The sequence below is a fragment of the Anser anser genome (assembly GCF_964211835.1).
Source record: "Anser anser genome assembly, chromosome: 7".
In the NCBI taxonomy this organism is placed as follows: domain Eukaryota; kingdom Metazoa; phylum Chordata; class Aves; order Anseriformes; family Anatidae; genus Anser; species Anser anser.
In genome coordinates, this window is record NC_139727.1 from 8774109 (window position 1) to 8800265 (window position 26157).

Here is a 26157-nt window from a genome sequence, read left to right on the forward strand (position 1 = left end):
TCCAGAGACGTTTGCTCTATGACCGTACCTGATAAGAAGTGGTGTGAGCAGCTCAGAAGCCTGCCACAATGAAACATCCCTGGGGTGGTACGGGATCAACAGAAAAAGAGCTTTAAAGAAAAAGGGTTTCATCCTGTAGACCCTGTGACACCAGTCATGGTTTCTCAGGCAACCTTTTCCATACGTGGCAAGCCTCAGCTTTGTCTCAAGCTGCTGAATTTCATGCGTTTCTGGTTCATTCCATAAAAACCTGCTAGATTTAGTGAAACCGTCAGACTCCTATCTTTCCTTCTGTTTTGTCCATTTGCTATGTACGCTGCCTATGAAGAAGTTTTTTACTGCAATGCTCTCAGCACCAAACAGTCCTAGCAGGCTTCGCTCATTCTGACCTGCAAAGGTACTTGTGCAGTTTGTCATTGCTAGTTTCTTTGGAGCCCTGGTTTTAACAGACATCTCTCTGCTTGACAGAACAACCTCTTCTGTCTCTAGTATAGCCATGTCTTTTCCACCCTTTAGTAGGATTAAAATGTCTCAGTACAGTTTTTCTGTTCTTAATAATGAACACAGATTTGATGAGAGCTAATGTGTTTAATAAAGGGCAGTGTAATACAGGTCAGGCAATCCCATGAGATTTCTTTCATGGAGAAAGGTTTTTTTTTCTTTAGCCTCAAGTTTTTGTTTGAAACTTTTGAAGAAATCCCTCCCAGGTTGAGAGGAATTCCCCATTTTCACACAGACTGGACTCAGTCGTGCTACTGCAGAATTAAGGAAGCAACAAGCATACTTAGTGCATGACGGACACTTCTTTATCCCTGGTTCTGGAGAAGTGTGGGCATAACACTCTTCCTTTCCTGGGGTGTTTTTCATGGTGGGGAAGAAAATCAAAATATTTATACTTATCTAAATTTTATTCTTTTGCTACATTTTTGCAATAAATCCTTTGAAAAAAAATACAACATTTCTATGTTGCAAGACAGCTATATACAAATTTTTGCCTTAGGAAAAAAGAAGTCTGAGTTTGGAAAATGTAATAGCATCTTTGTGGCAAAAGTTCTGGGAGGATGTTTTATTTCTGTTGTGAATGCTGTGTATCCAGCTCTCTGGTGTCAAAGCTTAATAATGCTCTGTGAAGAATTCTCATTACTATCCATATCACAAGACCATAGTGTGTATCAGTGCCTAAAATTCAAAAGAAATAGAAATACATATGTATAGAAACTTGATTTGATGTGAAAGATGCATTTGAAGACCGTGAAGAAACAGAGTTTATTAGTAGATACGTATCCTTATCTTTGAAAAATATCTTTGACTCTTGCTGTTATTTTGCTCTAAAGAAGTTTGGTAAGTCGATAGAAGTGTTTTCAACAACTAAAACTAAAATCTGATGAGGTAAGCTCAGAAGGCTAGCTGTTTATAAAACTAATCTAAACTTCATTTCCTTTTTACATTTTGGGTTTTGAATCATGAAGGTTTTAAATTTTCCAGATTTTCTCCATAGCACTACAGTTTTTTGTTTGTTTGTTTGTTTTATGGTGGAAGCTAAGATTCTCATGCAAACAAATTACTCTGGTCATTTTTTAAGGAAGAACCATGAATACAATCCTAAGATTTGAAACAAATGAAGTAAAATACTGTTTGTGATTCTGAACAGTAAGTTGATTGTTTGATTTCCTATTGCCACAGGTAAAGTAAAGAAGGCATTGGAATAAAATTTATTTGGGCATTTTTTCAAGTATTCCTTGGAGGGTAATGTCGAAGACTTGTTTCTCCTTGTCGTCTGTCTTCATGTTGAAAAAGAGCATACAAATGCTGGTCCGATGTGTTATCGGTGAAGTTACTGAGTTGTATCCAATGAGGTGAGTGAATTGGCCTGTGAAGCAGAAGCACTTTGATACTTGAAATTCTGTGGAAAAATGTCACTTAATCACAATGATTTTTTGTTTTTATGGAGCATCTCTGTGAAGAATATTCTTAAATAAATTGTTTGTATGAGAGTGACACTTGCAAGTGGCCTAAGTCATTCCTACTTCTGTGTTGCTGGTATGAAAGGTTATAAGCGATAAAGACCAAAATTTGGCTTTTGGTAGTAGCCATGGAGGTTAGGAACAGCACCTGTAGTACATCTCATCTGGTGCTGTTACTGGCTATAATCTCTATAGTGAAGATACAGCAGGAATTTCTGTCCCAGATTCACAGATGGTGAAGAAAGAGGAAGAGAATATGCATCCGTGTATACCAACAGGGAGGAAATTCTGAGAATACTTCATGTGCTCAAGGTGCACAGTGTCTTGCAGGGACTGTCTTCCTAGGACTCCCAAAAGACAGAAGTATTTATGAGGGGTATAGAGGAAAAACATAGTGCCATTTGCTTTTTATTTATTTATTTATTTTTCTTATGTGGCTTCTCAGGAATTTTTGCTGGCTGGCATCTTTTCAAGACAAGATGCCTTTCCATGGTAAGAACTGGATAGCAGTGCAGGACAGTAGTGCTTTTAGACTATTTTTAGCTGTATGAAATCTCAAGCAATAATCCAAAATGATAAACTTATGGAACTGGTTTGGTCTCCAAAGTTTTTCTTCCTTCCTCCTACCTCCCTCCTACCCCCCAAATGCTTGATATCAGCATTTTTAGAGGGCAGTTAATTAGTGCTTGGTGTGAACGTAGCTGCAGATTGTAAATTGCAAGTCAGAGTTCATGTTGCACAATTCTACAGGAAAAAATTTCGAGATATTTTTATCTGCTGCTGCCAATATATAAAATGGTCCCAAATGTCACGTTCCTTTTTCATCTTCTTTCCAAATTGTTCCATATAACATATGCAGGACCAAAGTTTCCCTCATTGTTTTCAAGGTGGGTAGTAAGCACTTTTAAGCTTAATTATCACATCAAAAGCAGGTAAGGCAGTAGAGCATGTGAAAATCATTTCAAGGAAGGATGCCATTCTATTCAGTTGGTTGCCTAAATTATGGATGAGATTTTCCCTTCAAGATAGAGAGGTATGTTTCAAGAATTTTAGCCTATAATTTTTTCCCTCTTTTCCCTCCAACGGTAATGATTTTATATTGATAATTTTCTGCCTGAGCTAAACAGAGACTCTTTGCTGAAATATACGAAAAGTGGTTTTGGTCCTGGCAAGCCCTGTAATTTTAGCAGAATGAAAAAAAAAAAAGTCACATTTATTAATCCCCAAGTATTCAAGGACAGGGAGTACCTGTGCAGCAAAGAGCACTTTGCACAGAGTCAAGCTGTACACTATGTCACCATGTCCCATGCGATAAACAGAAAAGTCCCAAAACAGAAAAGAGATCTGAGAGCAAAACAGAAGCAAACAGTTCCAATCAAATGGACACTGCTAGATAGGTGCTTTGAGTTCTCTATAATAATGATCATTTAATAGCAAGTAGGCAATGTCAAGCGATAAGGCTTTTTTTGAATTTTACTACATCCTTTTTGAAAGGATGTTAACGTTGTGTTACCTCATTAAAAGCAAAGCAACTAGGTTCGGCAACCAGCTGAAAAGGGAGTATTGTTTTTGACAGATTTTAGCATGTTAACATGCTTTCTCAAACTGGGCCCAAAGTAGGTTGAGGTTTAAGACTGATTAAATTACATATTTTTGATCAGTAAAGATGATTTGAGTTCTTAGATGTAAAAATTAAAAGAAGCGCTTCTGAGAGGGAAGAGCAAAGAAGAATATGTACATATGGTTATTGTGGGTTGTTGTGGCCTTTTTTTTTTTTTTTTTTGATGTGAGATGTCCATTAGGAAGACCAGAGCAGAGGTACTGAAGAAGATCCGTAAAACAGAATTTTATATCACAGAAAACTTTGTTTCACTTTGGATAACAATTGCATTCCCAGTGGAATTTTATAAAACAGAAAAGTTATGCTTCACTTTAATTAATGATTCTATTCCCAGCAGAGCAGCAGCTCCCCGTCAGCATGTGAATGCTTAGGGGGGGACAAAAGAATGGGCTTTTCAACCTAAACCTTTACTAATTTTTTATAACAGAAGTTGGATATTTTATCTGTATTTTTATCATTCTGTAGCATTACCGTCCAAACCAACGGTGTGAGTACATAAGCATCAAACAGCAAGGGAAGCTTGCAGAAACAATTCACTTCCTACCTGGACACCCTCTTGTGTGTCATGACGTGTGTACCTAGCCTGAGCAGTGACATAGTACATATCGTAGCAGATATGAACCTGCTATGTGAAAACTGAGTGTGTGCTTCCCGTATGTCCCATGGTAAATCTGCCCTAGTGTAAGCCATATAAAGAGACAGCAAGCAGTACCCTGTGCCTGCAGTTAGAAAATGTCATGCCTACTCCTAATCTCCAATTGGTCAAGATGCAATTAAGCCGCAATTTATCAGAGGTTTTCACATCAGTGAGAAATGAGAGAGAACAGACAGCATCCCATGAAACAGAAAGCTTAATTTATGATTATCTTCTCTCTGTAAAGCACCAGTGTGTGCATAAATGATCAAATAATAGCCACACAACTGGGCGAAGGGAGAAGGAGAGAGGGGAAACTGGCAGAGCCTGCATCCAGCATCTCAGAGTGCAGGTGGAGGGGCCTTGGAACAAATCCACCCGCCTGTGGACACATTGCTCCTAACCCAGGACTGTGCTGGGCTGAGAGGCAGAATGGCAGGCAATGCATCCTGCATCCCTTCACACCACCACAAAACACTTCTTAGAGATGAAGATTTCTTAGCAGCTCTGTTTTAGTAAACACCACGAGCAAAGATGAGTTGAATTGCTGTGCAGGAAATGGCAAAAAATTCTAGCCTAACTAGCACTGAAATTGTTCATGAAAGTACACTAAATGTTGAGGATGGTAAATCTGTGTCAAAAACAAAACTGCTTGTGTTACAGACAGAGAAGCATGACACAATTGTGAAAGTGTGGAGAGGCAAATTGGAAAACTAGGACGCTCTTCTCAAGGTGTGAAAAAAACAGAAGTATAAATACTGTCCGGTGCCTGTAAAGTGGCTGTAACTGCTTTCCTGTCAATCTGCTAATTGCTTTAGAGGAGCCTTGATGTTGCAGCTGATACAGAAAGTAAATAAGTGCTTGTTAGTGCATTAGAATGAAGCTTAATTCTTTCTAACAAGAAAAAGTTTATCTGGCTGTGTGTGCTGTGCAACATTCCATGTGGTACATTACATCTTGTATCAAGAAGTTGCCATTCTCAAGCTATGTATTTATCAAGATGTCCGTTGTTCATTAAGTCCATATAGGTTCAATCAGAAGCTAAAATAGCCCTGTGTTTTACCTGCTCGTGTATTTTTATCCTTTTCATCCCAGATGAAATGGGTCTTATAAAACCATTAATAGCGGGCTGCACTGCCTGAGAATTGCAGTCTTACCTTTTTGGGTAGGTTTTGGGGGCATGTTTGTCTTACTGGAGTTCAGAAGTGTTAAATTTGCTGAAGGGGGAGAAAATAAATTATATTTTTAATGTTGATCCCCTCTACTAGGGCGACCAAGCTGGTGAGGGGTCTGGAGAACAAGTCTTACGAGGAGCGGCTGAGGGAGCTGGGCTTGTTCAGCCTGGAGAAGAGGAGGCTCAGGGGCGACCTTATCGCTCTCTACAGGTACCTTAAAAGAGGCTGTAGAGAGGTGGGGGTTGGTCTATTCTCCCACGTGCCTGGTGACAGGATGAGGGGGACTGGGCTGAAGTTGCGCCAGGGGAGGTTTAGGTTGGATATTAGGAAGTACTTCTTTACCAAAAGGGTTATTAAGCATTGGAACGGGCTGCCCAGGGAGGTGGTTGAGTCACCATCCCTGGAGGTCTTTAAAAGACGTTTAGATGTAGAGCTTAGCGATATGGTTTAGTGGAGTACTTAGTGTTAGGTCGAAGGTTGGACTCGATGATCTTGAGGTCTCTTCCAACCTAGAAATCTGTGATACTGTGATACTGTGATACTAATTTACATCTAGAATTTTATAGCCTTATCAAGAGGGAGGTTATCTTCTGAAATCAGTGGGAGTTTACGTAAATATATTGCAGCAATGTAGCATGTACATCTATGCAACAGTTACTTTGCATAAATATACAGCTGTCACTTAGCATTTAAGAATTTTAATTGTCTTCATTATTTGGTTGGTTTATTCTGTCAGTGGTGATATCCAGTTGTGGCATTCAGTGCGGCTACCCTATCACGTTCCTTCTTTTTTGATCTATTTCTTTTTCATTTCCCTGTATAGTGTATGTCTCTTCTTTCTAGATCCCCCTCTATCTCATATTTTTACCCATCCTTCCCTAACCATAGCTAGAAATTAAATAACTAATGCCCATATGAAGTGTTAGTGTTTGTTTTATCACTATTTACTACAGTTTACTACTACAGTTTGTACTGTGAGCTCCAACTGAATTAGGGATGCCTTTGTTTAATTGCAGTTGTTGGCCTGTTTGCTATTCCAGCTGCTGTTTTAGAAACATTTGTCTGTTGTGAGCCTGGAGTCTAGCAAGAAAAATCGGGTTGTTCTTCAGAAAACTTAGAAGGTATGTGACAGAGCATTACACATCCAGCATTATAAGGAATATATTGTACTTTGGGAACTTCAAGTTACAGCATGTGACCCATAGATGTTGCAGTAAAGTAGCTGCCAAAGTTCGTCTGGCAGATTTAGTAAGCAAATATCCCCACTAGTGAAATAGCGTCATTTTTCATACTGCATTTCTTTCCCCTTTGGGACCTACTCAGGCCTCACACTGTCTCTAAATTATTAAATTAGGTCTTCCTTGATCGTCCAAAGGTCATGGCGCCTAATGTGTGTTAATGTGATGGAAGTGTCAGACACGATTAGTTTCAGTAGTAAAACATGGTTTTATAGCCCTAAATGCAATAAATTAAAATGTGCTGTAGACTGCTGTAGTCAGGGAAATTTCTGCACCGTTAAGGTTTGATAAGGAAGTTCATGTCCTCTTTGGGTACGAATGGCGAGCGCTGGAGGAGGCGGTATGACATGTTTCACCTCCGTGATTGCTATTGCTCCTTGTTTGAGAGATTATATATCAAATGGGCATATAACCTCAGAATTCCACTTTTTCTCCCAGGCAATTGGGCTTTGTGCTGCTTGCATACTCCCCTTGCTGAAATCTTTCTGCTGAGAAAATTCCAAGGCATATTTTAGGCATCAAAACATCTTTAATCTTGGTGCTGAGAAGGATGCATGCTGTCAGAGATGGATCTGTTTCTATGCAGCTTGCTACTGAAATTTCAAACTTCTGCCATGAAAAAATCAGCTATAAATAGCTCTGAATGATAGAAGTGGGTAACCTAAGATGGAGTAATAAAACTGACTGAGTTGCCATGTTCTATGATCTGTCTAATAGAGTAAGATTTTACAATTAACTGCTACAGTATCTGTTTCCTGTCTGCAAGCTGGGGGGGGGAGCAGGAAGAAGCAGATAAGCCAGAGAGAGATGGATCAATTTTAATTGAAACTTCTGGTAGCTTTGCTGTTGAAAGATTTAAGGGAAAAACAAAAACAAAACAAAACAAAAACCAAGCCCAGCAACCACCCACATGCACAAGCCAGTTTGCATTTACAGGGTGTCCTGAACTGTTGCAAATTTAGGCGATGCATCCAAAGCAAGTTCTTTCAGTAGCCAGGAAGCAAAACAATTTTCTCCTTCACCTATGAAAGTGATCCTTATGGGAAAACTCTTGCCCTCTTAAGTGGCAATTCAGTGTTTTTAATAGTCCTGCATTATTCATGGAGAATCATCTCTCATGGGTTGAGGTTTGAGAAAGCAAAAAGAGGCTTCCTCTTTTCTGAGAAGGAAGACGCTGCACAAATCATTTTGTACGAAAGAGAAGTTGGCCAAATACGAAAACCTTGAATCAAAGCCTTCAAATCTGACAGTTAGTGGGGATAAGTGAGCAAAGCTCTCAAGTGGTTCAGTGCTGAGCATCGTGCAGTTTTCAAGGGAGATCTGCTGAAATACACTGACACAAATATTAGGAGGCATATTTAATTCTGAGGCAAAGACATCAAGAACAAGTGAGGAGTAATAGGCAGAAATCAGAAGAGTGAGGCTGAAATGGTGAATGCCATAGTGGTCCCTTTGGGAGCAGGTAATCAAATGTATAAATATAAGCTCCAAGAGTGCTGATTAGGAGATGGAAGTGAAGAAATGATAGAAGCGAAGATGTAATTTGATAGTGAATGTCAAATTGAACTCGACTGCATAATTCAATACTGCCATGAATTGCAGTGCTCTAGTAAATAAATAGCAGACCTTGGTCTGCTTGGTTTGCTTGGAGCACTGCTCCACCAGGGGTGAAAGTTACCTGGGAAACACCTGTTTCACTCTCTGTGCTTTTAAATCCAGTGCGTGTGGCTGTGGGAAACGTTGGCCCCTTAATTTGACTGCTAGTACTGGTAGGATATTTATCTCCAAACCATGTAGTCAACCACAATGCTTTTCTTCTGTTCTGTGGATTTATTTATTTTTTTACGTGAAGGTTGATGTTAGGCACAAATGCTACATATGGAGTGTTTCTTTCTTTCATTCTTTCTTTTTATACATATAGATACTAGATTTGATTTGTTAAAAAATGAAGAGGCGTATGCAAATTGCAATAAATCCCTTAATCTGCTAGAGTGCTTCTGCAAGTAAAGATCTCATTGGCTTTAATATGATAATTTGGGGATTTAAAGTTAAATATATGCATAAGTGATTTGCAAAATCAAGGCCATATTAAAGATGTTATCTGAACTGATTTGTTGTTAGAGTGATTTCATTTCTGTACTTTTTTTTTTTCCTCCCCATAATGTGTTTTAAGGTCTTTCATTTAAAACTGCAAATTGACCTAGTAATGAAGGGATCACTGACTAGGGTAGAAAACATATTAAGAGAGAGCAGTCAGTCAGAGAAATCAACTGCTGCCCAAAGAAAAGACAAGATATGGAAAGAAAGTTTCTTGTTATTTTTAAGGCTGCTTGAAATAATTACTGCATTTTTTTTTTATCACCTGTTATTTGGGAAGGGAAGAGTTATGGGCAGTCCCTCCTGCGTGTTTCTGTGGATTAGAGTTTACTTCCTACCGAGTCAGCACATGCTCTTATCAGCCCTCTTTTTCTAGGTAGAGAAGTCAAGGCACGGGACGTGTATACAGCTTGTTCAAGCCCTGGGTGGTTCCACAAGCGGGCTGGGGAATGCCTCCTGCTGCCTGAGTCTGGCCTACGCGCGACCAGCCCAGCAGACTCTCCGAAGTCTCTGTCAGAAAATCCTCGCTAAACCCAGGTCATTCGGTGCCAGATCTGTTCTGGTGCTGTTCTCTGCAGTTCATGGCTTTTGTTCTGCTGGGACTCAAAGACAGATCATTATCTAGCAGGGACTAGTTCTGATGGTTTGAGAGATCGTCCCAGCTGAGAACAGCTGGATGTGTAGTCCATGAGATCAGAAACCTGATAGACGGAAATGGCTGATGTTATGAAACTGTCTTAAAATTATCATTGTATTGTTCTTTCATCCCAAATCATTTCTCCCAGAAAAAGTGTATTAAAACACATGAATGACATTCTAAAAGTGACGCAGGAAAAGTCTGCTGGGCAAAAATGATATACTATGTGCTAGCGATATTTTAATTATAAATGTCATCCTGTTTTGGGGATTGATACCTTTTTCTAAAGTTCTTTACTGGTTAGTGTTTTAAATAAATTTATATGCACAAGGTGAAACCTCAGCTCTATTGAGTTACTTTTTTAAATACCCCAGCAGAGTCCTCTTCTCAGTTTTAAGAACAACTTCCTGAAACTTTGTGCCTCCTCTTTGTGTTTGTGCTGTGGGATGATTTGTTTCATTGGGAAATAAGAGTTTGTTGGATTTGTTCGTGGCATTTTTTGATCTTAAATAGTGGTTTCCTTCCAAATCCACAGACTATTTCTAATAGGACTATGAGAAGTAAATGAAAAAGTAAAGTCTGTAAGCTGAAAGGTTATCATGTAGGAGTCCAGCGTAACTGGAGCACATTAAGGAATATTTAAAAAGAATCTGACATTTATTTGCTTAAAGCCCTCACTTTGTTCTTGCAGCTTCCTACAAAATGGATTCCTTCAGCTTTTTGAATCTAGTGTGAACTGCACAGAAAAAGCTTATAGTCTGATGGTGCTTTCCCTTACAGAACCTTTCCTAGCAGTGGTTCATCGTTCTGAAAGTACTGTTTGTTTCCACTCCCAGGATGCAGGCTGGCCTCAGTAATGCTCAAAACTTGGCTAAGTTTTGTTCCAAACCACAAAAAAGCTTTCTAGGAATTCTGCCCAGATTTTCTGAAAGATACTCTAGTGTCCACGTTCCTATCTTGAGTTTCATCTTTCTGTGATAAAAGTCAAATTCAAATAACCTTGCTTGATCTGGAGTTCAGAGGTAAGGTTTGTTGTTTCGCCCTCTGTCTCTCCAAATAGGATGTTATTTTTGCTACTAGGTTTCTTTACACTTTACCAGTTGTTCATATAGTACAGCAGAATGAGTTTTCTTTTTGTAACCTCCCCATTCCCTTCACAAGTGCATGCTGCACTGCGATATTATTCCTTTTATTTCTTTCAAGGAAGGGGAACTTAAAACTGCAAGGGAAAAGCAAGCTGGAGCATTGAGTGAGGCACAGCAAGGATTTTTATGTCTTCTCCTCTCAGGGCTGCGTTTTGGCACTCTGACTCTTGGCCAGCATATGTCCCTGTTCAGCAGAAGGAATCATTCAAGCAATCTGTGCTAAGACTTGTCAAAGTCTAAATTAAAATGCAGCTATCTTATCCTGTTTTTGTGCTAGGCTTTTACAGTGCTTTTCCTGCTTGTAAACTTGAGAAGGAAAAAAAAATGTTTTGGTGATAATTGGGATTATTGATTATTTATCTTACTTTATATCTATGAAATGAACATTTTGTACCATTTGTCTCTCAAGAGAAAAAGAAGATGGTGATAAGATGATTTCCACCAAAGGAGAGTCCCTCTAGCATAATTGTCTTATGAGACGATGTAAGTGTACTTCTCTTTTTAATTAGTTGCATTTGTGATCATAATTTGGTATGTCTCTCTTAATCCACCGAATCTCCACAGAATGATATAAGACTGTTGTCCCATGGCTCCCAGCTACATTGCATTTTATTATAATCACCTTCATTATAAGAAAACCTCTTAATTATGCTCAAATTTCTTTGAAGTTGAGAACAGTGCTGTAATGAGTTGAAATGTATAGATGGTATTCTCCCCACTGAAAAGAAAATGTACAAGGCAGTACATAGAGTGCTATGTAACTCGAAAAGTGTGCTTGTATCAGGGAGCAGAAAAGTTGACTAAAACTCAGATCCCATATATTAAATTCCCTGTGCTGCAGCTGACTAGCCATGCGACTGTAGGGAATACCCTTATTCTTTTTGTACATTCCCCCCTCTGATAAAACAAGAATAATGTGACTGCAGAGAGGCTCAGTGATGCTTAAATCTTATTTTCACAAAGTGGTTGGGGATCCTCTAAGGAAGAGTGGATATAAATGTAATTATTTATTATTTCATCATTTTAATCTTTTGAAGTGCATGAGTGTTGCTAGATCCTGTCAGTTTGGATGCATATAGGTGTAGTGTAATTACAGATAGGTTTTCCTAAATAGCAACAATATTTATTTTGTGAGTCTGCAATGCCAAGGGAGCTAGGAAAAATTTAGGGTGGCAGGTGTAGTGATAGGTATCACTGGAACGTGATTGTCAAACCTTGTCCCCGAAGAGGGATTTACAGCTCTTCAAAGAGCTTTAGGAATGGATTTAGCAGGCTGGTATGCTTTGTTCACCTGCTTGCTTATGTTTATTTTTTCAGGTGTTTTTATATACAAGGATTGGTGTTTAACTCTTAAATGCACTTTGGGTTATGTTTTTTTTAGCTTTAAAAGTAATTATATGAAAGCAAGCATTGTACTTGCTGGTTGGGAGTGGGGGGGGCAAGGGAAAGATGGAGAGAGAGGGAAACTGAGCGCTAAGAAACGTTGTCAATAAATATTTGTGAGCTGTTACAAAGATGACCGTTAGGAAATTCTCAGATGAGCTTAGCAAGAAGTGCTCCCTGTTGTTCAGAGGACTGCAACTCTTTAAAAGCACTCTGGCCTCAGAAAGTAGCCATAATAGCCAATACTGACAGATGGTATTAAAGACACGGGCAGGAAACCAGCATGGTTTTGATCCTTTACTCCCATTACAGGCTCTTTCAGTGCATGCCTTGTGGGTTAATTACTTGAGCTCTCACAGAAGGAATCCTGGCTTCTGGTGTAGCAGCTTGTCGCAAGACATGGTAAGAAATCGCACATGATTTTGAGGCTTGTAGCCTGTGAATGTGTGTCACCCTGGAAACCGTTTGCACCTGCAAGCATGAGACATAAGAGCTGAGGAATTGCGGGGTGAGTTTCAGAGTCTTTTCTGAGCATTGGAAATTGTTCGTTGACAAAGACATAGAATAGAAGAGCTCTATTCTGATGTTCCAGGTGGGCATGACCAAAGCACCTCCATGGTCCACCCCTTTCCCACTGCACTGCACCTGCACACCGGCTAAAAGCCTGCCTCCTTTATTTAACTTCAGCTGTTTTAGATGGTGACTGTTATATCTGTACTTGATATTTAAGAAAACAAGACATAACTTGTCAGCACCTACAGCATTTCATTTTTGGGGTTGTCAGACACTAGCTTAGAATACACAAAGAAATATCTTTTTTGTAGTTTAAGAAATGAACTTGTCAGAAGTAAAGCATATCTTAAAATTCAGAAACAGAGTACAGGAAGCATGCTGATAAGCTGGCCTTTTGTTCTGCAGATATCACTCTAATAAGAATGGTATTTGTCCTCTTACAAAAACTGTTTTGATTTGAGGAGCAGGAGTTTATTATAAATTGGATAGCTTCAGTGGCTTTAGAGGGGAGCTGACAATTAATTCCAGCTGAGGATTTGTTCTTAAAAGTTTTACCAATGAGATATTGCTGTTTTGTAGCACCTTTCATCCCCGTATCTCACAGTGATTTGCAAACATTAATTAAGTCTCACAGCACCCCTCTGATGTATATAAGTGTTGTTAGTCTTAGAGATGTGTGAAATATTCATGACAAAATTGGAGGCATTCTGAGTTTACCCCTCTTACAGGCTCTAGGATATTAAAGAAATGCAAAGTTATTTGAGATTATCTGCATCAGAGAATTTTTCTTTCTTTTTCTCTCTGCATATATATGTTCACAAGCAAAGTGTCTATGATGTATGTATAGCCTTCTTGTAATTGTTCCAATTTCAACAGGAGTGTTTAGAGTTCTTTCACATAGTCGTTGCATTTTAGTTCTTCGTATTTCCTAATTAGCTGGATCTAAATACCTCTCCACTACTAAAAAAGAACTTCAGGTGAGTGACTCCTGTCCACTCAAAAAACCTGCAACTTTATGTAGAAATTATTTGGGCAAAGATATATTATGAACCTGTAATAGGATGAAGAAAGCTGTAGAGCAGGAGATAGAGGTACCAGTCTACTGAAAAACTACAAACAGCCTGCTGGAAATGAGTTGCAGATTTCCTTGGTCAGAACATCATACACTAGCAGAAGGCATATTTGAAGGAGGAGTGGTCCTAAGCCACAGTGCTAGTTCCAGAGATTAGCTCAGACTTATGCACTGGGTACTTTGGGATTCTGGCTTTAACCTGTGTCTGTAATGCTCTACATGACAAGTGAGTGCCATTTTCCCATCTCAGAAGGGTCCGGTGGTTTTGCTGAGGGTCTATCAGGAATGACGTCAGAGTTCATATTACAGACCTTGAGAAGTGTTGCAGGACTCTTGTGCTGAGTCACCCTGGTTACCTGCCAAGTGCAAACCTTAGTTCTACAAAGGAAAATAAAAGGCAGGAAAGAAGGGTGGGTGGTTCTTTAATGAGAAGGAGAACCAAACTATGAAGCATTGCTTTGTGTGGGAGAGAAGAAGCAAGGTGGGGTGTTTTGCCAGTCTCACTGCATTTTGGGGGAAGTGTGAGACTGAAGCTTAAATCACGGCAACCTTTCAGCTCCCCGGTACATTTAAGAATATTATAAAGGCTGTCCCCTAAGCAAGTATTAGGCAGAGAGAAGCGAATCAAATATATTTTGCAGCTATTGACTTTAGACAGCAAAAAGCTGCAACATTTGACTTTCTAGTCAGGTCTGCATGATAGACATAATGTTGTGTTGCACCATAATCATTAATTTGGAGGGGAAAAAAAAAAAAGGAAAAAAGAAAGAGTGCTGTGTTTGTATCTAATCTACTTAGGATCAGTTCCCTTTTTAGTTACTACTGTATTTTAAGAAGGCAATTTTTCAGCTCTCTGCTAATGTAATTTATCACCTGCATTCAGGGCTCTGACAAGATACTGGCCCTTGTGTTGTGCATAGTAATTGCTGCTGCCCTCTTTGGATTTGCACTCTGTGTTCTTGCTATAGCTGGAGTACTTCTGCTCCTAGCTCTCCTTTTCTGGCAAGGATATTTTAATGAAGCAAAAGCGTCAGCTTCTCATCACAAGCAATATATACAGTCTGTGGTTTTTCTTTTTATAAAATGAGGCATGTAGGGACGTGGTATAAAGTGTATTACATCCTCAAAATGAAAAACGTATATTTGCTATATTGTCCAGTTTGAGGAATAACATGTAATAGTGTAATTCATTAGGGACCAGGTACAAAAGAGTTGGCAATCAGTTCTGTGATTAAAACCTGCTGACCTACCAGTGACTGTTGGATGCATAATTAAGGCAGATTCTTTACAGACTTCTGTTTATGCAGGCTGATTACAAATAACCAATATTTGAGCAGTTCCTTTACATGACACATCATTACAGGCTCCTCAGCTCTTTCATGAACTAAAGGGTACAGAGGGTGTAGCACCAATGTAGTTTGGGCATAGCTAGAGTCCTAAATTCAACTTCTCAACCTGAGAATCTCGATCTAATTATCCAAATTTCAATATTTGCCAACTCTAATTTCCAGTTACAGTTAATTCCAAGAGGTCTGAAAACTAAAACACAGCTCAGTTTTGATAGCAAAGTAAAAGCAATTAGCAAGAGTAGGTGTAGGATATCAGTTATCCTTTTGGCTCTGGGAATTGCCATTACAATAATCTCAGAGCAACTCTGTCTCATTGTCACCCAGGCAAGTTCCATGTTGCAGAAATTAAACTGGAAAACAACCCTCATGCAAAATATTACATACAAGGAGTTGTATACAGAAAAGTTCTTCACCTGAATATTTCTGTTTCTGAGAAATAAATGTAGATTCTTACATCTTTTTAGAAGACAAAGCACAGTTTTTCTGGATCCCATGGGTGATGGATAATGAAAATTCTCTTGGATTTTTACCATCTCAGATAATCACGTATACATGGAGAATTTACAACCTCTCTGCTTATTGCAGAAAGCGAAGTTCCCATGTTAGTACAACAGAGATCCAGAAATAATTGCAGTCTCATCATGAATATGAACATCCAGCTGGGATTTAAAATCTCAGTGATGGAGCGCAAAGGGTAATGCATTAAAGCTGAATTCTCATTAGTGAATCGAACCTCCGCATTGTGGTAGGTACAAAATGTCTATGCTAGTTGGAAATCAAGAGAGCGAGAGAAGAAAGAAAGAAGCAAAGCTTCTGAGAATGTGGCAAGAAAAATTATAAATGTGTTTGTTCAGGAAAATATTTTTAATGAAGTCCCTAATACCCTAGTCATAACAAATCATTTTCCTGCAGCTTGGACAATCGAGGTTAGAGTTATTCTATTCTCATCTCTGCCTTTTGAATTGGATGGCATAGATGCAGATGTTGGCCTGAAGAGAGGTCTGTTCCATAGGACCTTTTAGTCTTCTGATATTAATCAGCTCTGTGCTGCAATGGGAACAAAATTGTGCACAGATTTTGCATAACAAAATTTTGCCTGAACAAGCATTCAGTTTGAATTTCTTCTGTCAGATGAGTCTGCAGAACTAGGGCTGCAAATATCTTCCTAATTAAAAAGCTGGAAAAATGGATATATTCCCATGAAGTAGGTGTACGTGCATACGCCAGCCCTCATAGTATATTGTGAATGGTTTGAAGACCACCTTTTTTAGCCGTGCATTCACTTCATCCATCTGTGTTGTCAGCTAGGACCACTGACTTCTGTGAACTTAGTTTGAAGTAATTGCTCTCTTGATAACTGCAGCCATTCTTCACTGTCTGACAAGGCAGTCAAAACTGACAGCTTGGCCATCTATAGGAGGAAGAAGCAAAAAAGAAAAGTGGCAGGCCCCTGGAAGTCAGTCCTCTATTCAGACCAGCTCAGGAACAAGTAGTAAAGAAGTATTTGGTCCTCAGAACATATAAAATACATTTGAGATTTCACATCTGGAAAGGAGAACATTCAATCCAAATAAGCAGTTTTAGGAAAATAGTCCCACCAGTGATGAGAAAGGAGGAGATGTAAGAAGATGGGTTACAGCACAATCTGCTTAACTAGCTTGTGTGAGAATACCCAGCGCTGCTGGGCTCCTTAGGGTCTGCGGGCTTGCGCTCTGCTGATTTTGTCGTCAAGCCCCATTCTGCCAGTTGGACAGGGCCAGTTCATTTACAATATTGTTATTTTGCTGATGTTTGGTTGTTTCCTGCTTCCTTCCCACAGATAGTGCAGATTGGCTGCTTTGTTTGTACAAAAAAACTTATCAGGTCACAGAAGTTCAAATTTTCAGGTGAAAATTCACAGTATTTTAAATCTCTAATTCATTATGTCCCTGAATATAAATATAAGATTTTAATGTATTTCTGAACAAGGTGGCCAAGATATGTAAGCATGAAATTCATATGTTTAAACTTTTCCATGGACCTTATGTTCAATGCGATTCGATTCTAGTTATTCTAGTTAGATTCATTTTCTGTATTTAAACAACAACAACCACTTGTTAATGACAGGGCACTGACAAAACTGTCTTGCTACTTCATTCCTCGGTATCTATGAATTTCATTGAGAAAATATATATTAACCCGCCCTTCCTTTTGCATGCCTGTTGGATTATTTTATTTATTTATTTACTTTTGTTAACTTCCACAACCTGGATTTCTGCAGAGTCGAACTCATTTGGAGTGGACGTGAAGACATTTGACTCCTAAGATATTTGATTCAGCACCTTCTGACCCTAGAGTGTGTATCATTTTAAATTAATGAAATTGAAAACATTAAAGTCACAAGTTGAGGAAAGAAGTGACCCTATATCCATTTTGCCGTGTTATCTTAGCGAGTTACCATGAATGCAAATGATCTCCAAGCATAAACAGAGAATAAAGATTTAATTTTGCAAGTCAGTAGCTACTAATTAAAAAGGGGAAGGTTTACTATCTTGATAGTAACTGGGGAAATGAAGGAATCCAAACATTTATGCTTTAAATAGCAAGTCTAGTAAGATGGGTCAGAATTGATATCTGTGCATTGATCACAATGGACAGTCTAGTATTCATCTGTATTGATGTGTGACTAAGAGTGGCTTGTAGAAACAAATGAAAAGAACACATGCAGTTCATTTTTTGGTGTTACTCACTGTGCAATTCATCTTGAGATCACAACTGTTAAGAGTGGAAAGCCTTGCCTCAAAATCACGTTCAGTGCAGAGGTGGTGTTGCCCTTAGACAAGGCGCAAACGTAGTACTACTAAAGTCCAACCCTTTTAATCACTGGAGTCCTCTGTCATGATACTCTGTCTTAAGCTAAAAGGACTTTTTTATAAAGTTGCCTTACTATACATTGGGACAGTGGAGTTATTTAAAAATTATTCAAATGTAAAATAAAGCTTGTATCAATTTCCTTATGATTAGGACTGTGGAGGAACGTTTGGATTCCCATCTTTCCAGAATGGACAACTCCTTCCTACAGGAATGCAGGTAAGTAATTCAATCATTGTACTTTTTGTATTCAATTAATAATTTATCCATAAATCAGATTATGACATCTTGCAACATTGTCTTTCATATATAGTGTTAGATCCAGAAACTGATGGGTAACTGAGGATTGTATAGCACACTCTGCAAAAGTATTGTTGCTTTGATAACAGTGGCATTGTTGTTTTCATCCTGTCTTGTAAAATTACCTTTGAATTTACAGTTGGTGCTATATAGTATTATTGAAAACTGTTGATAAATATTTTTAAAATACTACACACCTAATGTATTGTACCTCATTCTGATATCTTAGAAAAAATTTAGGAAGAATATCACCTTGCTTTCACAGAAGAAACTTAAATTGGTTGCCAACTTGGTTATATAGAAAAGGATAGTACTGGGCTGTATCGCTATATCTAGTGTAGTCTTTGGTAGATCACATCGCAGGGGAAAGAAGCCGATATATTTTGATTGGAAACTTGTGTCTCTGAACAAGATTTTGATTGTGGGTAAAGCGATACAAAATTAGTTAAGTGCAGTTGCTCTGAATTTCATCAGCATGAATGAGATGCAGATCTGGCCCAGAGCCAGACAAATGTCCCAGACCTGCTCACTTCCTCTCCAGCGTGATGCTGCTCTCTTGTTTTTGATGAATGTATTCTGCAGTAAACTCCCTCCTTCAGAGACATCATTTTTGAGCTGTCCTTTATGAAGTGCAAAGGCATTCTCCCTGCCTTGTTATCTATGTCCCATTCATAGCACATAAAATTATGACATTTTATTCTTTATGTAATGTATTATAGGGAAGTAAAGCAAATAAAAAGTAATGAGAAGATGATTTTTGATGGTACAGTAGAGGGAATGCAGTATTTCAGTGAAACGAGTGACAGCCAATAACACTGCCCTGTTTTATCTTTTTGAACACATTTTACATTTCATTCTAGTGCTCTGTATTAATTCACATAATATGCCTGTTGATAACAGGTTTATTTAAAACTCATTAAAAGTTATAGAAAAATGAGATTTGCATAGAAAACATGTACTTGGAACTAACTTTCCGAATTTTCCCCCTCCCTCCTTCTTCCAGCCCTGCACAAAGACAGCAAAAGGTTGATATGGCAGGCTTTAATCAAACTTCAGCTGGCATTGCCTGTCTGTATTTCAGAAAAACCTTCACATAAAGGAGGCAGGCAAGGCACCCAGACCTGCCAGACTCACAGAGGCTGCAAGCCAAAGGCAGCCCTATCTGCCGCTAGTGGCAATTGGGAATCACTTAAAAGTGCTGCACCGTGGGGGCGAGGTCATGTGGTCCAGTGATTCTTATTTCTGAGCAGGTGGGAACCTTGTGTTTTGTTGCAGGTGCCAGGCTGAGAGCCCGGGCGGGAGTGGCTGCCAGTGCCTGCCCAGAGCAGCACTGCCCGGCTCCCCCAGTGCCCCAGTGCATTTGTGGGTCCCCTCCAGCAGTAGGAATATAGCCTTTTTTCCTCCTGCTCATTTAGTTCTTGGCTGTATTCCTGATTCTGCCCACACGGAGGCATATGAGCAGCAGTTGTTGGGAATTCAGGGATGTGCAAACCTGCCCATTTGAAACTGGGGGGAAACGGTGTGTATAAACAATCAAGTCCATTGGTAATGACTAAATATCTAATAGTCTTTCCCTTACAGTTGCCCTACAGTGAATCTTCCATCATTCATTATTCTATTAACACTCTAGCATGTATTTTTATGCTATAATATGAAACTTTCATAGATGACATCTAGTCAGATGTCACTCTAACGCATGTAAATCTAATGTGCTGTATCATCTTTAACCCACTTAGTTTATCCTGTGTATCACAATGGCATCTATTTATGGATTTTCTGTGACAAAATATGAAGCAATGGTTGCCACAGGAACTGCTGCAGTTGTAAGCAAGCAGCCATGTAGCTGTTGCTGTACCATGCAAGAGCAGATCCACAGCTCTGGGAGGGAAGAGTCCTGTTGTCCCCGCAGTCGAGACAGTGGCAGTCCATTAGCTTTCTAACTACACCCGTCTTGTAATTTTGGGAGTAATCTTGCAGTGTGTTTTCTGGAGGTCAAAGCATTAAATGTTTTCAGCTGGCTGCGAGGAAGAAATATGCTTTGCTTTTGAGATGACTAGATAGAAAGTTGTTAGCTTTCTGCTGACAGCAGAGGTGTTTCGAGTATGTAGTCTGCAGACTAATCGGTATGGAGCTCTGGGACCTTTCTGTAGGTCAGCTGTAAAAAGTCAGGCTTATTAAGGAGCACAGAGAAGTACATTTCACATACTTTGAATCCAGTTATTGACATCAGTATTTCACTGCATTACGAGTGAAAGCTAGTCTTGGTCTGTTGATATTTAACAAGGTAAACATCTTCCACGGGCTAAAGGAGAGGTCAGTGTGAGACAGCCATGTGTTGTGCACATTCCCACTTCTTCCTGGGAAACAGTGTTCTTTTCTTTCTTCTCCATTTCCATAACTTGGGGGTGATCACAACTCCCTCTGTGCTCCTGCCTCCACCCTTTGTGGGTACCTGCTGGGGAGCTGAAGCAGTGGGGCTGAGCTATGCTGTCTCCACTCAGACAGCATAGGCTGGATTTACAGAAGGGGACTCTTCATCCATCTGGGACATCTTCTTGAGTTGCTGTGAGAAGGAAGCAGTTCCTCGCCATTTTGGAGCGGAGGCCCTCTATTTCACTTCATTTTCCTCAGTACCACACTTATCTGCAAGAAGAAGTGAAGCAATCCTCAGCTCTTTACTACCTTCCAGCAGTCCAAAACACCTGAGTGAGAAGCATATGATTTTAAGGGAGAACAAAGCTGGGAAGGACAGGGGTGGCATGGGGGAGATAGAATTATTTTTCCATTAGTAATTCATGCAAGTGTTTCATGGCACACACCAGCTCTATTGGTATGTTGCAGTGTTAATCAATTTCTGTGCTCTTATCTTTTCACAAATACAAAAAAAAATGTACAATCTAGGTACAACCAGTTTATAACAGTTACTTCTTTTCACTGCTTTGTGTGTGATGGAGAAACTGATGAATTAAGATGAATATTTGTTTGTTTGTTTTATTTTTTTCAAGGGGAAAAAAAAGTATTCTTTCAACAGTATAATAAAAAGGTGCACAAGTCATGAAAAAGGAAAACAAAGGTATTGCACAGGTAGGAGTGGCTACAGGTAGCCACTGTAGTGCAAGCTGAACTTATCCATCCTAGAAAGTAGGGGTAGAGAACCAAAGTTAATAAAAGGTCAAGACCAGTGGTATTTTACTGAATTTCTTCAGTGTGATAGTACTTAAGAACAGGCACTGAATGTCTAAGGAAAGAACTCAGATAGCTTAATAATTTAAAGTATATTCTTGGATAAAAGACTTCAGCAGAAAAACTGGGTGGATCTCAGTCAGTCAATTGTTCCTATGTCATCGCTTTGGAATATTTCCATACTATTTGTGTCTTTATAATGTGTTAGGATGTAACAATGGTGATTTATCTTGGTTGTGCAAGCTGTCTGCCAATTTTATTTCATGAAGCTCTTTTAATTATCTGCTCAGTAGAATAAAAGACAAATTAAGAATCATAAGGGAATAGCAGATACTTTTGAAATTAGATTGCTTTCACTTCTACGCCCTCTGACCCACTGTCTATCTTGTGAGGTGAAGCAATTGGGTAAATGCTAATGTAAAAGTGAGGGAATGGAAAAGACTGATATACACATCTATTAAATGATTGAGGATTCTGAATTACTTTCTCAATCACATTTTTTCATGTTAATAGCATGTTTCAACTCTTGAAGTCAACACTGTGCAATAAGTCTTATACAATCATCAGCATTTTAAAATTAATATGTTAGAGGATGTGTATCGTCTTTTTAATACAGCATAAGATAGAACTTTTTGGTACTGTTCGCTACTATTTTTTTTTCTCATGTTAAGTTTTTCATTTAGCTTTCAGCTCTGAAGAACCCCATTATAAGTTAATTGGCACATAGCACAGCTGCCATTCTTATTTTCTAGTGTGTTTTAAATTATTCCTTTATTCAGGTTGTATGGCTTGTGCAAAAATACTGTACAGGTGCAAGTGTGGAGATTTGCTAGGCAAAGAGCCCTTTGAACTAAAAGGAAGGAAGAAAGAGAGACAATATGTCAAGGAGAGACTGTACAAGGTGGCTGAGAAAAGGAGCTTAAAGGAAAGGTGGGCTGCTGAGGTTTGATAAGACCAGGAGTCAGCCTTTGGGAGCCAGTGATAATATAGGAGATGAGTTGGGGTGGGTGCAAGTGATGATGTGGAGGAAGAGAGAAAGGTTTCAAAGATCCTTTGTCCTAGGACAGAGATGAAACCACTTTCTTTCTTCCAAAGAAATACTAGAGCTGGGACTGGGATAGGGATCCCTCAAGAATCATAGTCTGCTCTTCAGAGAGAAAAGATGGTGAGTCATGTTAATAAATTCAACAGAAAGAAATGTTCTTGCACAAAATTTACAGGAAGGTATAGCCTATCAGGCTTATTTTGTGAATGACCAAGTATACCCACAACATATCCAGTAAATAGACCAAAACTGTAAGTCTTAAAATCAGAATTGCTAGCAACTCTTCAGAGGAATTAGGCAGCTTGTACATGTGCCTCAAGCAACCCTGTAAAGCCATAAGTGCAGGGTAGAAGTGATGTATTTTTAATGAGAATTAAAATATTCATAAATAGTAGCTGAGCTAGCTGGAGACAGAAAACTGCTTTTGGCTGGCTAGATAAGCAGGTTAAAAGCCCAGACCACTGTACAGTGTCAGCATGCATGTCATTCACAGATGGTAGTGTAATCCGTGCATGTGCAAGTGGCTGAAACCAGGCTTCTAAGTTACTGATGGACTTTTTCGTCTGACGTCAGATTCCTCCAGCTTTTTTCTGTGTTGAGTTGATTTATAACTTTTTGACGTCAAGCCCAGCAGTATGTGTTTTATGTGTTTTGAGTGGATGTGCCAGTAAATTTGCTAACCACATTTGTGTCAAACTTTTGTTCTTAGCTTAGTACTGTCATGTGGAGGAAGCAAGTTCTGGATGATAGGGTACATCAACAAATCTTTCATTTCACTTTGATTTTAAGCAAGAGATATATTTTGCTTTTTAAATCAACTATGTAGGATTTTTGCCTTTTGTACATGTCATTCACTACAGAAGTTTTCACTGCTTTGAAAGTAATTCAGTTTTTGAACTTGAAAACGCACACAATTTTGGTGTGGATTTTTATGACATAGTACTATCTTGCTACGAAACATCCTAACTTGAATGTTCCTTTTAAATATGGAATCATTATTCTGAGCATTAATTTCCATTCATGGTAAAGACTGAGATTGAGAAGGAGCTCTGAAAATGCTAAGCAGATAGCGGCTTGGTCACAGGTTACGATAATTGATTTCCAGGTCAACACATCACAGAGTCACAGAATGGTTGAGGCTGGGAGGGACCTCTGGAGGCCACCTGGTCCAGCCCTCCTTCCTGCTCAGGCATTTTGAGGGATTTTGAAGATCTCCAAAGATCTCCATCAACTCCACACCTTCTGTGGGCAACCTGTGTCAGTGCTCTGTCTCCCGTGCAGCACCGAAGTGCTTCCTGGTGTTCAGAGGGAACCTCCTGTCTTCTAGTTTGTGCCCATTCCCTCTTGTCCCGGCACTGGGCACCACTGAAAAGGGCCTGGCTTCATCTTCTTTGCATTCTCCCTTCAGGTATTTATAGACATGCCTAGAGGCCTGTTAATTGTCGCTTATGGGCCTGCCTTGACTGTCAGAGGAAATAACAATCTTTATTTACTCTGATTTACCAGAAGATTAAGCAATCAAGAGGATGCAACCAACAATCAGCATTAAAATAAGGACCACATCTCCCACAGATGGTTTCTTGTGACATGAAAAGGGTGGAAAAGAACAGGGAACCGCTTAGCCAGATATTGGTGAGTGACTAAAACCAGACATACATAACTGTGAACTGAGCATTTCTTTGGGCAAAAATGAATAAAAGTATACTTGGCCTATTTAGAACAAAAATAATGTTCAAAATAAATTTAGAACTTATTTATTTATTTAAAAAAAAAAAAGTGGAATGACCACTGTGCATAGTGTCAGTTGGTCCTTTCTGCTGATAAAGACCTTGTTAGATCATATTCATAGTCTTCATGTTTCCTTAACCCACAACTTTATTTGTCCATTTCAGTTTCTCACAGATGCATTTTTCATCTCTCTTCCTTTTCTCTATTTGTCATATGAGGTTTATTTTTTCCTGTTTTTATTTCTGCAGTTTCACTGTATCAGTGTTTAAGTGGTATAAGAGTCTTGATATCCATCTGATTTTATCATAAACTCCAGTCATTTGGACCCTTGTGTGTTCTTTCAGTTTTGCCTGAGGATTACTTTGCATTGTTGGCTAATTGGATAACATTAGAAAGAATTCAGGAAAGGCATAAATCTCAGTGGTGTAAGTATTTTAGAAAGAAAATACAGATGTGAACTGAGTTTGCTGCTGCAGCACAGATCTAAATAGCTGGTTTTGTCTTTGGCAGTACAAATAAGGAGGAATTCAGGAAGCAGTGCCTGTGCATCTAAGGAGATTATTTTTGGTTTGATGCTACATAAATAAATCAATATCTGCTATTGATTAACAGTTTAATTCTTCCGTTGCTATGCTATGGCATAGATGGAGCTCACTAGCTGGTGATAGTATTTTTTTTTTATGAGTGAATTTCAGATAAACTCTTTTATAACTCAATCAAAAAGTCTAAGTGTATAGATTGATAGATGAGAGCTGAAGTGATTTTGTTACTTTTTTTCTTTTAAAGTTAGTAAACTGGGCTGTGCTAAGACCAAACAATTTCTCAGCGTCACACAGAATCAAGGAACTGAAACTTGCTCTCTGGTTTTGTTTTGTGGGTTAAAACACCCTTCTGCCATGGGACACCAGACAGTCCTTTCCTACATCCCTCTTTGTCTAAAAAATTTTCTTTATTCCTATATTTAGGGACGTTCTTGAATGATCTCTGAGGATACTAATGGTGTACGTATGAGCAAAGAACTATACTGATAATATTGCCTGTATTATGGGGATAAAGCTTTTCTAAATGAAACCATGCTAAGAAAATTTAAAATTCACTTTAGTGATGGTTTTAATTAATCAGGGTAATCTTGATGTTGTTATATTATCTCCAGAATAAATGGTATTAAACCAATGTAAACACGATTTGAACATTACTGAGATGGTTTTGTAATTTAATAGGCGATGCATGTATAATTGAACCCCAACTTTCTGCTACATTTATTTGTTAGACATCACTCTTAAATGGATTTTTACAAAGTTATTTTTACTTTAATTAGTATAGCCTAATTTAGGGATATATTTGAAAAATAAAAAAGGTGTATGTATTTTAGTTTGTGTTTCTAAAATTCAGATGAAATGTATGTTCAAATAAGCAAGTAGTAAGAGAGAAGGTGCTTCAGGAAAACTCAGCACAGAAACATGCAGGTCTGACCAAACAGCAGCTGGTTTGAATGGTTTTAGTGTTTAGAATAGCCAGCGTCTTCTGAAATGAAAGCTAGAGTATCATTTTTGCGTTCATAGTAACATAAATTCACCATTTAAAAGAAAAAAAGAAAAAAAAAAGCCTAAAATTGTAGTTCAGCATTATCATAGCACAACAGGAAGGTGGGCTATCTGTGTGATTGACTGAAGAATCGCTGGCGGATTGCCTTGTGTCAAATGAATTGTCCCCTACTTGAAGATCAGATATTTTTCAAGAAAGCAGATTCTGGTTATTCTGTTGAATACAAATTGCACAGAGGAGGAAAAAAAAAAAAAGGTACAGATATTTATCTCAGCTTTCAAAGCATGCATTCAGGGTTCAAGAAAACCACTAGAATAGCAACTGTAGAGGCTTTGTTGCAAAACCTGGTTTAAGTCAGGTTAAAAGAAAATCTTTCAAGGTTTTCTTCTTTGTTCTGCCTTTGTTCTTTGTAAATAAAGTTGAAGGAAAGGCTCAGAGCTGAGAACAGCTCTTAGCCCTGTTCAATTACTGTCTTTCTGTTAACTGCAAACCCATTGCAGGTACAGACCCAACAACCAACTTTGTTATAGTCCTGGTCACCAGATTTCCATTAGTTGTTGTCCTGGTCTGGATGTGTACGATGATTCAGCTAGGAATCTTTCCAATCTCTCTAACCTCTGGAAAAAAAAATCTTGCTTAAAGACATCAAGTGCTTCCAGATCAAAAGTGCACTTCTTG

General features: G+C 38.7%; 1 protein-coding gene across 3 annotated transcripts in view; it reads right to left on the minus strand.

The window, feature by feature from the left end:
• Positions 1-17927: 17927 nt before the first annotated feature.
• LOC310902395 (uncharacterized protein) overlaps positions 17928-26157 on the minus strand; it is a 115854-nt gene continuing 107624 nt past the window's right edge. For 2 of the 3 annotated variants that reach the window (XR_014586689.1, XM_083843907.1), the window contains one exon: positions 17928-20621. Coding sequence is in view for 2 of the 3 variants with exons in the window: in XM_083843907.1 (XP_083700033.1) it covers positions 20592-20621 (30 nt within the window). In the remaining variant the exon portion in view is untranslated. Of the gene's footprint in view, positions 20681-26157 lie in introns of all 3 variants that reach the window. The other variant, XM_083843908.1, reaches the window with a different exon arrangement.